General features: G+C 41.8%; 1 protein-coding gene across 7 annotated transcripts in view; it reads right to left on the bottom strand.

Moving 5' to 3' along the window:
* WWC2 (WW and C2 domain containing 2) overlaps window positions 1–17,807 on the bottom strand; it is a 217,178-nt gene that overhangs the window by 36,478 nt on the left and 162,893 nt on the right. For 4 of the 7 annotated variants that reach the window (XM_073341735.1, XM_073341739.1, XM_073341737.1 and 1 more), the window contains 4 exons: window positions 16,547–16,711; window positions 12,783–12,875; window positions 10,862–11,104; window positions 443–570 (listed from right to left, as the gene is read on the bottom strand). In XM_073341735.1, coding sequence (XP_073197836.1) covers window positions 443–570; window positions 10,862–11,104; window positions 12,783–12,875; window positions 16,547–16,711 — 629 coding nt within the window. The remainder of the gene's footprint in view (window positions 1–442; window positions 571–10,861; window positions 11,105–12,782; window positions 12,876–16,546; window positions 16,712–17,807) is intronic. The other 3 variants (XM_073341736.1, XM_073341738.1, XM_073341741.1) reach the window with 1 other exon arrangement.

Here is a 17,807-nt window from a genome sequence, read left to right as displayed (position 1 = left end):
AAAGGTGCAAAATGATTGTCTGCAGTTGCTTTCATGGAGGAAGGAGGGGAGACTGATAACATGTACTCAAAACCACCCACGACAATGCTTTTGCCCCTTCAGGCATTAGGAGCTTAACCCAGAATTCCAATGGGCAGCGGAGACTGAGGGAACTGTGGGATAGCTTCCCACAGTGCACCGCTCCGTGAGTCTATGCTAGCCACGGTAGTGAGGACGCACTCTGCCGATTTAATGCTCTTAGTGAGGACATACTGGATTAAGAGAAGATGTAGGTTTTGACTAATACTGCACTGGCATATTGGCTTACGCTCAGATAATTCATGTTCCAACACTACAGCAAATTGACCAATTCTAAATAAAAGGATGTTCTTAAAATGAGAGCTTAGACTGACCAACTCTACAGATTTAGAAGAGCCAGAAGACCAACCAGAACATGCTGTACCTGAACGACTGCACTTCCACTGGCACTTTCTGGCTCTGTTCCCGTAACCGACACACATCCTTGGAAGCTTTTCTCATCAATTTTTCAGCACTTAAACCCTGTTTCTGTTCCTCCTTTGATTGTTCAGCCTGTAGAGGGGGAAAATTACAACATCCAGCAATTGACAATTTCAAAAGAGGCTGTAGGAGGAAGAATGTGGAGTTAAATCCATCAGGCAAAATCTCTTTATACAAGGGAGTTTATGGAACATAGCACAAAGTTACCGAGAACTCAAGTAGAAGTGGTGTACATCGCTTCAATAGGGAGCTGAGCGTTACTTTAGAAATGGAAAGAATGCACCAGCACATCTGCTAGCTAGATGCCTGAGGTGAGATAATTTATTTCCTGGGTTTATAACAGACCAGGGCTATGTCAGTTTGTTGTAGTTATGTTCCTGAAAAATGCGACTTTAAGCTAAATCATTTTAATTCTTATGGGGAAATTGGATTCGCTTAATGTAAATGGGGGGGTTAGGTTCCAGGGAAATTTTTTTCACCAGACAAAAAACTATATATATATATACACACACACACACACACACACACACACACACACACACACACACACACACAGAGTTTTAAACAAACAGTTTAATACTGTGCACAGCAATGATGAGTGTGAAGTTTGGATGAGGTGGTGAAGTTAGAGGGTGGAAGAGGGTGGGATATTTCCCAGGGAACGCCTTACTGCTAAATGATGAACTAGCACTCGGCTGAGCCCTCAAGGGTTAACACATTGTTGTTAATGTAGCCTCACACTCTACAAGGCAGCATGAATGGAGGGAGGGGAAGACAGCATGGCAGAGAGAGACAGCGACACACACCCTGTGTGAGGGAGAGAGAGAGATGCGTATTGCCCCTTTAAGTACACTGACCCCATTCTAAGTACATTGCCTTTAAAAAAATCAGGAAGTTGAGACAGCAGCTGCGGCCAGCTCTCTCTGTCCTGAGCCCTGTCCTGTCCCCACCCTGCTTTATATGGAGAAGGGGTAAGGGGGGCAGGAGTAGGGGAGAGGGGGACACCCTGATATTAGCCCCCCCTTCCCTGCACAGCAAGCAGGAGGCTCCCAGGAGCAGCTCCAAGGCAGAGGGCAGGAGCAGCACATGGCAGTGGGGGGAGGGACAGCTGAACCGCTGGCAATTGGTAGCCTGCTGGGCAGCTGCTGCACAGGGAACTTAGGGGAGCAGGGAGCTGATGGGGGGCTGCCGGTCCACCCTGGTTCCAAGCTCCCACCAGCTAGCTCCAACGGGCTGCTCTTCCTGCAAGCCGTGGACAAAGCAGGCGGCTGCCAAACCTTATAAGGGAGCACTGCACAACTTTAAACCAGCATGTTCCCTAATTGATCAGCAACGTAACAATGAGACAATGTTAACTGGGACGACTAAGTGAGGAGTTACTGTACCAGTCATTGCCTGGCCAAGTGTTTAGTTACAAAAAGGAAAGAGAAGGTGCCTTCCTAATATTTAAAATACTTCTGCCCATTTATACTTCTCTACAATGCTGTTCTTACCAGCTTCTTAAAAAGAGACCAGCTTGGCATTAGAGCTTAGCCCCTCTTATGTTAACTATTTTAGATCGATTACTTACAAATGACCATTTGCTTTAGGATTGCTAAGGAAAATAGTAGGGCTGTCGATTAATCACAGTTAACTCACGTGATTAACTCAAAAAAATTAATTGCGATTAATCGCAGTTTTAATTGTACTGTTAAACAATGGAATACCAATTGACATTTATTAAATATTTTGGATGTTTTTCTACAATTTCATATATACTGTATTCTGTGTTGTAATTGAAATCAAAGTGTACATTATTTTTAAATACAAATATTTGCACTGTAAAAATGATAAACAAAAGAAATAGTATTTTTCAATTCACTTCATACAAGTACTGTAGTGCAATCACTTTGTCATGAAAGTGCAACTTATAAATGTACATTTTTCTTGGATACATAACTGCACTCAAAAACAAAACACTGTAAAATGTTAGAGCCTACAAGTCAACTCAGTCCTACTTCTTGTTCAGCCAATTGCAAACAAGTTTGTTTACATTTACAGGAGATAATGCTGCCCTCCTCTTATTTACAGTTTCACCAGAAAGTGAGAACAGGCATTCGCATGGCACTTTAGCATATCTGGCATGTAAATACCTTGCAATGCCAGCTACAAAACATCTGTATGTTCCTTCATGCTTCGGTCACCATTCCAGAGGATATGCTTCCATGCTGATGACGCTCTTTAAAAAAATAACGTGTTAATTAAATTTGTGACAACTTCTTAGGGGAGAATTTTATGTTCCTGGCTCTGTTTTACCTGCATTCTGCCATATATTTCATGGTATAGCAGTCTCAGATGATGTCCAGCACGTTTGTTTTAAGAACACTTTCACTGCAGATTTGACAAAACACAAAGAAGGTACCAATGTGATATTTCTAAAAATAGCTATAGCACTTGACCCAAGGTTTAAGAATCTGAAGTGCCTTCCAAAATCTGAGAGGGATGAGGTGTGGAGCATGCTTTCAGAAGTCTTAAAAGAGCAACACACCAGAACCCGAAAGCTACAGACCCGAACCACCAAAAAAAGAAAATCTACCTTCTGCTGGTGGCATCTGACTCAGATGATGAAAATGAACATGCGTCGGTCCGCATTATTTTGGATTATTATCAAGCAGAACCTGTCATCAGCATGGACACATGCCCCCTGGAACGGTGGTTGAAGCATGAAGGGACATATGAATCTTTAACACATCTGGCACGTAAATATCTTGTGATGCCAGCTACGACAGTGCTATGAGAACGCCTGTTCTCACTTTCAGGTGACATTGTAAATGAGAAGCAGGCAGCATTATCTTCTGCAAACATAAACAAACTTGTTTGTCTGAGTGATTGGCTGAACAAGAAGTAAGACTGAGTGGACTTGCAGGCTCTAAAATTTTACATTGTTTTATTTTTGAATGCAGTTACTTTTGTACATAATTCTACATTTGTAATTTCAACTTTCATGACAAAGAGATTGCACTACAGTATTTGTATTAGGTGAACTGAAAAATATTATTTCTTTTGGTTTTTTTACAGTGCAAAACTTGTAATAAAAAATAAAGTGAGCACTGTACATTGTATTCTGTGTTGTAATTGAAATCAATATATTTGAAAATGGAGAAAAATCCAAAAATAGTTAAATAAATGGTATTCTATTATTTTTTTAATTGCACAATTAACTGTGATTAATTTTAATCACTTGACAGCCCTAGAAAATAGTATTTCTATGGCAGTCACCAAATTGCACTGTGGAGTTGGGGTGCCACACAGCATTTTGGAGCAAGTGAGAGCCCATCCCCCTCCTTAGGCTTCAGAGGCCAAGTTCCAGCCTCAGCCACAGCTTCAAAGTGCTAGTGTGAACCCTGCTAGCCCAAGTCTGTCAACACACACTGGGAGGCTCGCTCCTGCTTGCTCCAAAATTCTATGAAGGCATACCCTGAATGTATAGGCTACAAAAAGCAGCACACCTGCAACCTGTTGAAAATGAACATCTCTAATTTGCCTTCAACAACAAAGTCTATTGTACTAACATTTTTAATACCCTCCTATTTCTTTCACTTCATTTTTTTAAATAGAAGCAATTTTGCAATAATACAAGAGAAAATATCCACTTCAGAACATTAATGCTGAACCACACATTTTAAAGGTGAGAGAAGGAAAAAGAAAGCAGCAAAAATAGCTGTTTTTCTTGTACGTAAGCGACCATTATAGTAAAAAATTGTTCTACTATACTTGCATAGTGTCTCTGCACCAGTGATTATAGAAAAGTTACCACCCCGAATAAAGCTATGGTCAGTGTTTATTAGTATCACTGCAGAAACCACTCACCCATCCCCCTGGAAATCCCTCTCTTCCCTCAAAATATCGAGTCAGATTTTAAAATTGAGGTTAATACAGAAATATTTTCCCCATTAGTTCTTGGACACTAGCAGGCATGGTATATACACAGTAAGAATAGCAATCTGCAACTTACTGCTGGCAAGTAAAGTAACACTTGGAAAATTAATACATGTTTTGTCAGTGGCCATGTGTTAAAATCACAAGCATTCCCAGCTAATATTGATTATCAGAATATGTAAGCATCCACTATTTCAAGTTTTCTACTTTTATTTTCACTTCACAGATCTATGATATTTCTGGAAATTGTACCACATTTAAGAGTAAATAGCAGGAAAGGAACGTGCTGCCTCTGATAAATGCAGAAACAAAACACCTACAGTGAGAAAGACAGATTGTCAAGAGAAAATTTGCAGATCTGGAAAAAGCTCTCTCTGGGTCAGATCTGCATTTTCAGCACAGGGCAGAAAAGGTCACAGCCACATGGTAAATGGTTTTCTTCTACAGTTCAAGAAAGATAAAATAGCCCCAATTCTCTCCCTTCCTGGTAAGACAGGTGTGGGTCTCAGTGTTTCACCTGAATGCTTCTGCAAAATGTTACAAAATCGTTTTAATAAAGGACAGAGAGGCATTTACAAAAGTTCCGGTGACACGAGGTAACCTTTTAGTATGGATGTAGGGAGCAATATAGTACATCATGATCATGCCACAGCTTACAGTTTGTAATTATCTGGGGACAGCACTTGAAAGAGTGACTGGTAGGGCTTTTGTTATTCAAAGCCTTGAATTAACTCACTTCAGTACTTAACAGCACCCAAGGAGTTTGTGCTAGCACTACAGGCAGGGGCAACAGACTGGCCACTCTGCCAGACCTGAGATGGCCTGTTATACCCCTGCCCATCAATCCACTCATCAAAGTGCTTGCAGCTCCCATTTCAAAACCTGAACAAAATAATAGCAGAGAAGTGTGTTTTCAGAGCACTTTCAATAACTGAGTTGCAGACCCTGTTTCCCCTACCTGAGCAATTCCTACATCAGGTACTGGAGGCACCATGAGCCTGCACTCTCATATTTAATCGGGAAGGGGCTGAGTTGTACCTTCCCCCAATGGAAGCAGCAGGCGCTTCAACTGATCTTGGGAAATCCATGGAGGCAGATATCTCAGTAAACAGGCCCTGTGCCTCTGTACTGGCTCCCAAGCCCCTCCCTCACCTCCAGCCTCTTCCGAACCCACAACAGTATGGTTTCTGATCGGGATCCCCCACTAACACTTTGCTCTTGGAGACCCTTTGGTGACAAGAGGGTTACATGAAGGAATGTTGCCACTGACAGTAGAACCCACACACAGTCCTTATCCCAACCCTGCCCAGGACACACAACGCAGACTCCATGGGGTTAGTGAAAGATGCCACAGAAGCTGCGCTCTGCTTTTACTGCTTCTCCCCTATCTCCTGGGTTCTTTCACCTGCAGATGTGGAGGGGACAAGGATGCCCTGGAAAAAGCAACGCACATCATTTGGCTCTGGCTAACTCCAGTATTATTAAAGCTCAGTGCAGCATCACCAGGCTACCACATCGCACACTGTAGATGAAGAGGTGAGTGAGCCTCAGGACAACTGAGCACAGGAAAGCTCTCCCCGTCTAAGCGTATGAGTTCTCAAACATTTTACAGAACAGACCCACTTGATGATAGATGTTTTCTCTTCTCCCATTACCAACGGAATGGACCACCTCCCTTTCCCATTCATAAATGTGGAGATCATCCCTTCATCAGTGTAAGGAGTTGAGACAGTGATTAGGTGAATTTACCTCATGTAAAGTGGCAAGGGCTTAAGTGTACTTAATCAATCATATACACACATACACACACACGTGCGTGCCACACATTGGCTAGTGATATATAAACAAGTGCATAACCAATATAATCCATACAATGAGTTGGCTAGTTTGTAGGGTTACCAGTAAATAACCCTTTTTGGGAAGGAGTGCAAAACAAAGCCATTTGGCTAATTCAGATATAGCTTACTGTGTATTTTCTTATTCAACTCTTGAAATGTCCCTGATATTTGGGTACACAACAAGGATGAAGTTACAATGACCCAGCCAAATATAATCAGAAATAAAGAAAGTCCCCAAAGTCCCAGACAAATACACAAGTTATACAAGTAAACAAGGTTTCAGAGTAGCAGCCGTGTTAGTTTGTATCTGCAAAAAGAACAGGAGTACTTGTGGCACCTTAGAGACTAACAAATTTATCTGTCAATGCTCTTTGCCAAACTCTCACAGGGCTAGAGAAACCAAACTGAAGCCAGAGACCCTGGGTCTACCCAGAAAGACACTGAATTGACAGATACATTTGTTAGTCTCTAAGGTGCCACAAGTACTCCTGTTCTTTTTACAAGTAAACAAGTTATACAATTTAGGGCACAATGCAGAATGTTATATTTGTTCAGAAAACTTTATTATTATTATGCAATGAATCAGAGGAGAGGGGTATTGATAAAGGTACAGAATCATCTTGGGTATAAAAGACTGTACTGAGACATTAAGTCTTTGCCTAGTGTGTGTACAGCCTGTTCATTGGCCCGTCACCCTCAATTGATCCCTGGGGTGTGGCACTTTGTACCTATGCTGAAATAAACCTGTTCCTTGGATCTCAACACTGGAGTTAGCAGTGGTTTTGTCTGTTACAGCAAGCAGTGATTGTCTGCTTTGCTAGGTTCATAAGGTAACCTGTGGGCCTGTCTGGTGGTCCTAAAAACATCCTTACAATCATCAGGCAACATCCCTGTGGCAAGTACAGCATTTGCTTACACAGAAAAATAATATAAGGAAAGTATTTTTACATCAATAGCTGTCTTTAATACAAGTGTTAAGATCTTTTGGAAAAAAAGATAAAAATATCTAACTTTTGCTGTTCTTTCCACTTCTCCTTCCCACTTGCTTCAATTTTCTCAGCTGAAAACCAGGTGAACAGTATCACCCAACTCTCTGCACACCATTAAAAAGTGCTCTACAGAGCACAGTTTGGCAACCTCTGAGCAGATAAATACCTGGGGTGAGTAAATTTCATATTGATCCAATGCAACAATTCATTTCTGAACACCTGTTCTAATTTCCTACATTGAATTACAGTATGAAAGCGCACAGGATACCAGTTAAAGACTTCTTAAAAATGAGAGACACCCAAAACATAAATCTGAACTAACTCAGTCTGGGGATGTTTAAGATCTGAGGTTTTAATTCATGCCCAACATATATATCAGTTTTTATACTGCCTAAAAAGAAACATCTGGGGTGACAGTTTTGTTGTAATATACAGTTGGTAAGGTATATTTCTTTATTTCTGCAATTGCACTTTAAAAATAAATTCTCCAAGCATAAAATATAAAAAGGGTGCTAAAACCAAAGACTTGTCTATGTGGCATTAACCTCATAATTACAGATTATTTCCATATGAAGAGGTTAATTTACCAAACGGAAACAGAATGGGCTTTTTTTTTTTCAAAATGAAATATGGAAATCTTTCCCAGAACTGTACAGTGGATCAGAACTTTAGAGGACTATACTCTAGATATGTAAATACTGAGCATGTGATGATAGTTGTTTTGGGGAACTCATTTGATTTATTATTAAATTATTAAGACGCCTAAAACTTGTTTTGAAATGCTGGATAATGTTTCTATTTTTTTTTTTTTTTTTTAAATCTCTTCCGTCTCCTTAACCCTATTCAAACCAGAAGAAATACATCCTATTGCAGAGGAACTATACAAGGTTCTCTGCACTATGGATGCTCACACTAGCCCTGTTGGAGTGGGGGCTATATGCCCTGTATGCACAGGGGAGGTCTCCACATTGGCTCCAAATAGGTTGCTGTGGTGGGACTGTTGTAGCAGGCCACAAAGGGACCACTGAATTTTTGTTTACACTGGTGGGAAATCCCCCACGCCTTCAGGTTTTGTTTTCCACAGAAGATTATCTAAAATTCTCCTACACTTGCTGTAGCCGTATCGGTCCTAACTATGATGGGACTCACAGGCTTTGTAAAGAAATACGACCATGTTGAGTAGACTAGCCTGTTTCGCCAACACAGTGGTAAAGTGGCACCAGCAGCCAGTCTACAATAGCATTCTCAACATTGCTAGCACTGTTGGGGACTGCATCAGTACTAAAACAACCAACCACAACCACCCAACCCAACCGTGGGAGGGTATCCTACCAGCTCTGAGTGTAGACAGCTGTAGAAGGTGCCGAGAGACTGATTCATAGCCTGGAACAGGAGGCATTAGAGGGGACTGTACTGTAGCATTACAACCTGAATGCAACTTGGGGGTGGATGGCATTCTCCTTAATTCTCCAAAAAAGCCTAGGCTTTGCACTGGGGGGGATGAGAACTTCAGCCACTGGTCCCCTGACACTAGAGATGTAAATATTGAATATTTTGGTACTTCCTCGAGGGACTGGCTAAATTTAGATAGTAAATATAAAATAAGTATTAAGGGACTGTAGCGGGGTGGACACCTGCTCAGGCCCAGAGAGGTTTAAGATAGCCCTGGGAGAGGGCTGGGGCAGGGGAAGAGCTGGGCTGATTGGCAGAGCAGCCGCAGCTGGGGCCACGCCCCAAACAGACCCAGTGGGCCTTATAAAAGCCAGGGAAGCCAGGAGCAGAAGAGCACTCTCTCTCTAGCTTCTGAGAAGGAGGGACCTCGCTGTAGGGACCTAAGCAGAGTACCTAGATTGGAGCAGGGCTGGGGAAGGGCCTGAGGAGCTGGGGCGCTCCAGCCAGGAAAGCCCCAGGCTGCGGCCTAGCATTAGGTCCAACAGGTACTGGGGTTGCAGGGGACAGCCCAAGGTTAAACAGAGGCAGCAGGCCCAAACCCAACCTTGCTTGTGATGAGTGGCTCATACTGCAGTCTGCCCCAGGGTGCGGGGGCTAGCTGGTGACTGGCAGGAGCCTACAACTGAGGCAACGTAGGGATAGTGGGTGGGGGGTTCCCCTGGGAGTGGGAGACCCAGAACTGTGGGGTACTGCCAGGGGGCAGCACCCAGTGAAATGGGCACCGGGGTCCTGGGAGGGACATGGGAGCCAGCAGCAAGGTGAGAAACCGGCCTGAAGAGGGCACTCCAGAAGCTGGAACGCTAATTACCTAAAATGACCAGCAGGAGGCACCGCCGGTGAGTCTGTGCCCCATGACAGGAACCTTTACAGTACTAACTAATTCAGAAGCATGTACATGGTAATGGGGATAACTATGGACTGGAGTAATCCCTTAGTTTTTAATAAGGTAATCGCTTCATATTTGTCTAAAGTGTGGAGGTAGAAATAAGGTATAATACTTAATTGCTTAACAAAATTTATCTTTTTCTTAAATAATCAAACTTTTCAAGTACAAAGCAACCAGAGGGAGCTTAAACATACACAAAGAACCCAAGTGGATAAAAACAACAAACTTTGCACTGTCAGCACATTTTACCCAAGAATCTCCAAAAACTTTTCCCAACACAGAGCTCTCCACACTACTGTGTGCTAGTATTACAGAACCATTTTGGAAAACAAGGAACTGATGGACAGAGAGGATATGTGCCTTGCATACAGAGAGTCTGTGGTAGACCCAGTAATTGATCCAGGCAATGTGAGCCCCTACATTGCTCTAATCAGTAGACTATTTTACATACAGTTTCTTACTTATTTTAATCTTTTCTGAAATGCACCTACCTCTTGGTGGGTGAAACTCAGCTCTCCCTGGCCAAAGTCAGAAGAAGGGTGTTCTGAAGGACAAACTAAGATGGGGTGGGAGTGGGGGTCCTGTGAGGCTGTTGCACAGCCTCGCCGCAGATATTATTACAGCCTATAGTCTCAAATCATGGCCTCTGCCTCTCTGTGCCCTCTTCGTTGAGGTTTCTAGACAGCTACCACTGAATAGAACCGCCCCCCCTCCCTCCAACAAAACAAAAACATTGACTTCAATGGGAGTAGGACTGGGATTTAAGATTATTAAACCTTTAAATGGATTTCTATATTGTTTCAGAACACAAACTCCGCCTCCAAATGAAAAAGAGCGTTCTACCTCCAAATTAATTGGCTACTCAATCTGATGTGCAACTCTAGAACAACATTACTTTTGGTGTTTAGCGAATTCTAGGTTTAAATAAATAATTGAGTCTGGATTAATTCTTTAATAGATTTTTTCTTTAGATTTCCCATGATCTTTTACTCATGCTACATAATTCAACTTTGTAATTAGCTAAGCTTGATACTCCTATAAATATCTTCTAAAAACATCTAAACCAAATCTACCCAAGAACCTATAGTAAGGGATTTTTAATTTTCTTTGTTTAACACTGCTATGGACCCATTCCATCTATAGGCACATTACAGGACATTTTTTCATTTGTGCTTCCTTCACAACCAGACTATAACTATTAAGTTTTTAAGCACAGCCCTCCCTGGAAATAAATGAGTGCTTATCACACAATGATGGGGAGTTTTGTTCACTCTTTATACCTGCTTTTCAGCTTGTTTCAAGAGCTTTTGGAATCGCTCATCCTCCAACACACACTGGGGAAGGTCAGTCTCTGCTCTGGCTTTCATCTCCTCAAGCTTCTGTTTAAGATTGCGCAGTGCCTGAAGTTCATCGTTCAGCCGACTCTGTCGGGTCCGAGATGCCTGGAGGTCCAGCTCCAAGTCAAGAGAAGTGCGTACAGGGTGCTCTTGCGTAGCTCTTCGCATGATCGACTGGCATGCAGCCTGAATTGTTCAGGAATGATAATGTAATAAAAAGTAAGAGTACATTTAATATACAAAGGTGAGATGAGTTGCCAGTTGAGTATGGAATTTTCACATTTATTTTTTCTGAGCATAAGTTGCCATACCAGATCAGGTCAAAGTCCATAGGCCATCTACTCTGGAACTCTGCTTCTGGCAGCAGTCAGTGCCTGAAGCTTCACAAGATGCTGTAAAACTCCTGTAGTTCATACATTACAGATGCCATATGGCTATGCCTGCATAGACCCTTCATGTATATGAAGCCTTCACTTCCAGGAGTTTTTCTGTCCATCAGAATGCTACCTCCCTGAATGATGTTAGCTATGTTGCCAGAAGCCCTCTCCTGTGAAGACAACTGCATCTACAGTGGGGGTTTTGTTGGCATAACTATGTCGGTTGGGGTGTGTTTTTTTCACTCCCTTGACTGATGTAGCTATGCTGACATAATTTATGTGTAGATCAAAAGCCTTAGAGAAACTGCTTTCTGACCCTCACAGCAATACAATTATGAAGTATGAGATTTAATAGTCTTTAGCTTTCCTAGCTCTGCATGTGTCATTAATGGTCATAAAATTATCCAGGACTTCTAATTTTCCAGACGTAGCATTTGATTCAATGACCTCCTCTAGCAGGCCTTAATCCAGCAAGGCACTCAAATACATGTCTAACTTTAAGCGCAAGTAGTCCCATTGATTTCAGCATGACTATTAATTTTCTGAAGTACCTTGCTGATTTGGGACCTCAGTGAATGCCAGAGATTGACCATAGTCTGTAAACAAGTATTTCCCTTTCAGTGCTTCAAATTTACTTCCTTTAATTTAATTGAGTTTTCTCACAAGATGGTCCGAGTAAAGCCCCCCAGACTTTGCAATCTCTTCTCCCACATCAACTCTGCCATCCTAAGTACAGTCAGCCTTCCTTAGACCCTTTCAATGCTTGTTGCATCTCTGAAGCCTACTAATCAAAAATGGACACAGCCCCCTAGGTGAGAGTGTATATTTCATTTTATATATTGTCACAATATCCTTTTCTCCTTCAAATCCCTTCATTATTCACAAATGTTCTTGGAGAAAATTCATTTGAAAAAAACTTAAGTATGGCTGAACCCTTGAAAGTATGGGATTTTCTCAACCCTTCCACCAAAACTATGTTTAGGATGAATGTTCTTTATGTATACAGTATATAAACATGCATACTATTTTTTATTTAAATAGTGTGTTGCATTATTGAAGGATCCTGATGACTTTTATATACTGTACAGCATATCTCTGAAATAACTAACTCTAAATGTGAGAGTGGCAACTATCTAACACACATCCTAATAGTGAGGAAGGTGCAATTCTGCCCCAGGCTACCAGGGCAAACCTCTACTCTCACAAGAAATGCCATGGGATCATTACTATCCATCCATAGGGGAGAGAATTTTGTTGTTAAAGGTCTCATTCAAAGGACCTAGACACAATTAATGGAACTCTGTTTATCTGCTTTGGGAAGATGATGGGACAAGTCACACTTGTGTAAAGATTTGGATCTGGGATCCCAGGGAGTCTGGGTGTTTCAAAGAGATCACTCTATAGACTCAAGATGCCTAGAATCAAGCTGATGGTATAAAATGAAATAGCAAATATGTGGATCACTGTTCAGGTGAGACGGCACGTACCCTTTTAACTCTCAGGCTCCGTCGTTCTGTGGCATTTCTCACAAAGAGAGACTTTTTGGCCAGTGTTGAGCTGTCACTGTCACTTCGATTCAGCTGTCAAAATATGGATATAAACACTCTGATATAAAACAGCAGTATATTTTAATACAAGGCTTGTTCTGGTTTTAAGTTAGAAACATTTAGGAAAAACTCAAGGATGTTGATGTGCTGGTGGGTCATTCTTGCGGTTCAATAAAACCTCTCAGTCAGATAAAATAAATGTCCAGAGTTAGCATCTTAAAGAGCACAGAGGCATTTACTTCATGAAAGCAATCTGAAGCCACATACTGAAACCTAGGCTATTTAAGGGGTGGTGAAGGATAACAGTAGGTAATTTGACGCTATTTTTGTTCTTCAATTTACATTGCCAATCCAGACAATATCAGTGGTTCTATAACATGAATATATGCATCCCCACACACATATCAAGACATTTCAGCAATTTTTACTTGCAAGCAAAACGATGATTCAGCCAGTAGGTCGGCAACCTAACTTCTTAGCTGAGACCCCATTTCCCAAACTTTTGAAAGTGAAGCCCCCCTTTGAGGGAAGGGAATCCCCTGTTACCTCATGTACTGTTAAAGGCCCACTCACCTTAATGTATCAATCTTATATGCCCCCCTGGGGGAGTTATGCCTAACTCTGGCTTAGTCAATCACATTCTCTTCCTCCTAGAGCATGCTACCGTCACAGCATAATGACGACCCACAGGTGATGGAAGATACTCATGGCTTGAAATTGACTGTTGCATTAGTCATCAATTATGGTTAAATTAAAATAGGATTTTAATATTTCAGTAAAAAATTACAATATTTTACTGAAAATGCATTGTGGATTGTTTAAGAAGTTTAATTAGCTTAGCACAGGGCATACTGCCAAAGCATTGGTTGTTTTACAGTCCTCTTACTTCCAAGGTTGTGAATACTATTCACCTGCCTGGGGTAGACCATTATCAACAGAGCTGCAAAGGGAAAAGCAAATTACTCTACACATTCACCTGGCCAACAAGCAGCAACCTCAATCTCAGTCTTATCTGGATTGAATGTATGTATGTGCAGATCCTCCTACAAGAACATTACTGCTTCTCAGAAATCAGTACCACAGACAAAACAACAACAGTGACTCTTAGGCTTTGTCTACACTGAGTACCTTACACGCGGCACAGCTGCGCCTCTACAGTTCTGCCACTGTAAGGTCCACCGTGTAGCTACTGTATGCCAGCAGGCGAGAGCTCTCCTGCTGGGGAAATAACACCACCCAACGAGCGGCAGTAGCTTTGTCAGCGGGAGACCGTCTCCCCACGACAAAGTGTTGTCCCCACTGGAGCTTTTCGTCAGTCAAACTTTTGTCAGTCAGGGGTGTGTGTTTTTTCACACGTCTGACAGACAAAAGTTTACCGACGAAAGTGCCCTGTAGACATAGCCTTAGTTATATTATAAAAGTACATGAGTTGACAGATTGTTCTCAAACTGAATATCTATTAAGTATATCAATGTATATAGTAGCTGAATTAAAAGAAAGCTGGTTTAAAGTCTTATACAGTTATCTGAAAGATTATTAGTACTCTTTTCTGAACAGCTGAAAAAATTAACATGGACTACAGGAATTTTGCTGCTGAAATTTCAATGACTGACAAAGTCAGAGCCCTACAGCATTCTAATGCAGCATTTATGTGAAAAAGAAGAACCTTGTGACATGGGTATATATCCCTAGAGAGAAATCAGTCTTCTCCTATACAAATTCAGCTGTTAACTCATCAATGCTAATGATCAGACATTAGCATCTACATTTTTGTTAAACACTTTTCAAAGGAACAAATGGGATTTGGGTCCCTACTTGTCCTTTGTGTCTTTGAGAATCTCCCCCTACAATCTCTGACTATATATACTTCATGAGAGTCACTTTCAAATCATCATGTGAGAAGAGGTGCTTCACTATAAGGGAGCAGACATCAGCAGGTAGCTAGCTGGAGTGAATGGTCTGTAACTTGAAGTCTTTAAACCACAATTTGAGGACTTCAGAAACTCTGAAAGAGGTCAATGGTCTATTACAGGAGTGGTGGGTCAAGTTCTGTGACCTGCAATATTCAGGAGGTCAGACTAGATGATCACAATGGTCCCTTCTGGCCTTGAAGTGCATATCCATCAAATGTTTTCTGCCCAGGACGTGCTGCACAGTGGGGGAGGAAGGATGGTCTTGTGGTTCAGGGAATGGAATGGGACCCAGAAGGTCTGGATTCTGTCACCAGCTCCAATAGTGGCTTCCTATATGACCTTCTGGCAAGTCATAATCTCTGCATCCTGGCCCTGCCACAGTCACAATCTGAGAATGGTACCTTGGTTTCATACTCTAGTTACATCTATACCAGCAAACTTCATAGCCATAATTTACCACCAGTTCAGCTCCACTGCTGGTAGGATGGGTGGAAGTTAAGGTGTTTATACTGCCATGCCCAAGTTTACACAACAGTAGCTAAAACCATCAGGGCCCTCTCTACATCACACCATCCACCATTATTTCCTCTGGAGGAGCTGCACAAGTAACAGCATTAGGGCTGCAAGGTTCACCAGTGTAAACGAGGTCTCAATGCATAGGGGTTAAACACCACACAGTGGGCCCTGGATTCAGCCAAACTTTGGAAAGCTTGTAGAATAGTATTCTATCAGTACCGAATATGCTTAGTGAGTGCAAGAGGAAGTGAAAGGTCATTTCAGAGGAGATTCACCTTGTGACAGGATAAATATGGCTTACTGCTAAGTGTTTTGATACCAATTATTTTCATTTTTTAATCAGATAAATCATCACAAAGTTGGGACCAACTTTGAAAATTTCATATTTAAAATGGAAACTTCTGACCAGTTGAGCAGTGGGATTGATAAGGAATTAAAATGCTGAGAAAAAAAATTACATACTTGCCACTGAAGCCATACTGGGATCAAAGCAAATATCCAATTTTTTTTTAAAAAAGCATTCAATTTGTTTTTAAATTAAAATTTGTGTAACTCAGCTTGTGGTCACTTCTTAGATCTTAAAACTAATGTTTTTATCGTTTAAATACCAAACACTTATACCTATTGCTGATAAACTAAGACAGTCTCCATATTATCACTGTTCAAAGGGGGACTAAAACTGTATTGTCAGAACCAAATTTGAGACTAACGCCCAAGGCAGAGCTCAGGGACACAGCTGCAGCAGGGTTTCAGAACTGCATCATGTAGATGCTACCATGATTTCAAATTGGATAGTTTGGTTAAGCTTCAAACAGCTTTTTCCAGGCTATGTTGCCCTCACACTGTACGTTATTAAAAAATGCTAATGCAGTGTTTGCTTATTGTGAGCTTTATTCTAACACATTTTCAACAGATCAAAGATGCCAGATTATTTCAGTGCATTGCTATGTGTGAATTACTATTCTGTTTATACAGTGAAACCCACCCCTTTGCAGAGGTCCAGCACAAGACACTTCATACATACAAGCCCTCTGCAAAGGGTTGCTTTTCATCCATAGTAAAAGTGTTTTGTGACAATATATGACTTCACTGTAAGCCTGTTCCACTGGGCATCAATATGTTCTTTTGAAAATCCAAGAAAAGCACAATTTAGACTCTTGCAGGTGAAAAGTGGGTTTTCCCAGTACACGACTCATTGCCAATAATGTGCCATTGCCAAGGAATTAAATGACTATTTAGTTAATAGCATCTTATTGAGAGTGCTTTTCCTCTTACCCTACAGATGTACTGGTTCCGCTCTCCTGGAGAGAAGGTTTGCGACCGCACGATCATGCTGTTCCTGACAAAGGGACGCTGTCTAGAGCTCAAGCTGGCTCTGTCCTTGGGCCGGACTGCCATATTCTCATTAACGGCTTCCTCAGTATTAGTCTCTTTATCAACCTGTCAAGAGGAATTTAAAATAAAAAATACATAGACACATACACTCCCCTGCCAGCGGTATACCTTGCAAGCACTGTTTATTACCCTCCCAAGACCATTTAAGTTGAAAGCCAACACAGAAAGCAAAGAATCTTACCCATAACTAAGTGCAGCAGTATTCAATAAAAAAAAAAAATCAGTTGCAAAGTGTAAGAAAAACCTTGCCAAGTGTTCCCTGTGCCCAATACGATTGCCACTTCCATCTGAAACTTCTACAGCAGGGGCCTCACTAATCTGTAAACCACAATCCGGAAAGTCTGTACTCAGAACAAACAGTTGGGTTTGCAGTTTACGGCTACACAGCGAGGCTCTGATGCTGTGCTGGGGGCAGGGCTGAGAAGTGATGCCACATGCCTAAAGGATTAACTGGGCATTTCGTATTGCCCCTCGACTCCCTCCCTGCAGCAAACACCTTGAAACAGGGCTCCATCACTGACTGCTGTTGTTCTTCCTTGCCCACCCCATGGCAACTGCTAATCTGCCAACCTCACTAATCTGAACTGGGGCTTCCCACTCAACTAATTCATACAATATTAATTGGGTCCTACTTTATTTACTGTGCCCACTGAAGTAAGCATTTAGGTATCTTTTCTCCTTTTTCTACAGCCAAGTTGATTGTTGGTTGAAGTTTTCACGTATCTAGTTGTCCATACAGATCAGAGAATATTTTAAGCAGCAGCACAGCAACTGTAGGAGGATTTGGCACTAGTAGATCACATTTCAATCAGTATTGCAATCAGACATTGCACTGCCACCTGCTGCTAGGCCTCTGACTCACTGCTGAATGCAGGTCTTCTTAACAAGGCCTAGATCGCAGCTTTCGGCCATGATTCAGAAAACTACTTAAGCATGTGTCTAACTTTAAGCAGGTGAGTTGTCCTGGGCATGTGCTTAAGCAGCTTGCTGAATCAGGACTATCATCTGTGCCTGCCAGCCTGGTCCCCAAAAGACCCTCAGTCCATTTGGCCACTCCCTGCACTAACTGAGAGCTAATTACAATCCCCAATGAGTCACTAGACCAGGCATTGAACTTTTCCAAGTTCAGATGGAAGATTTA

The sequence above is a fragment of the Lepidochelys kempii genome, chromosome 4 (assembly GCF_965140265.1).
Source record: "Lepidochelys kempii isolate rLepKem1 chromosome 4, rLepKem1.hap2, whole genome shotgun sequence".
NCBI classification, from domain to species: Eukaryota; Metazoa; Chordata; order Testudines; family Cheloniidae; genus Lepidochelys; species Lepidochelys kempii.
The sequence above is the reverse complement of the archived record's forward strand: the minus strand, read 5'-3'. Positions and strand labels throughout refer to the sequence as shown.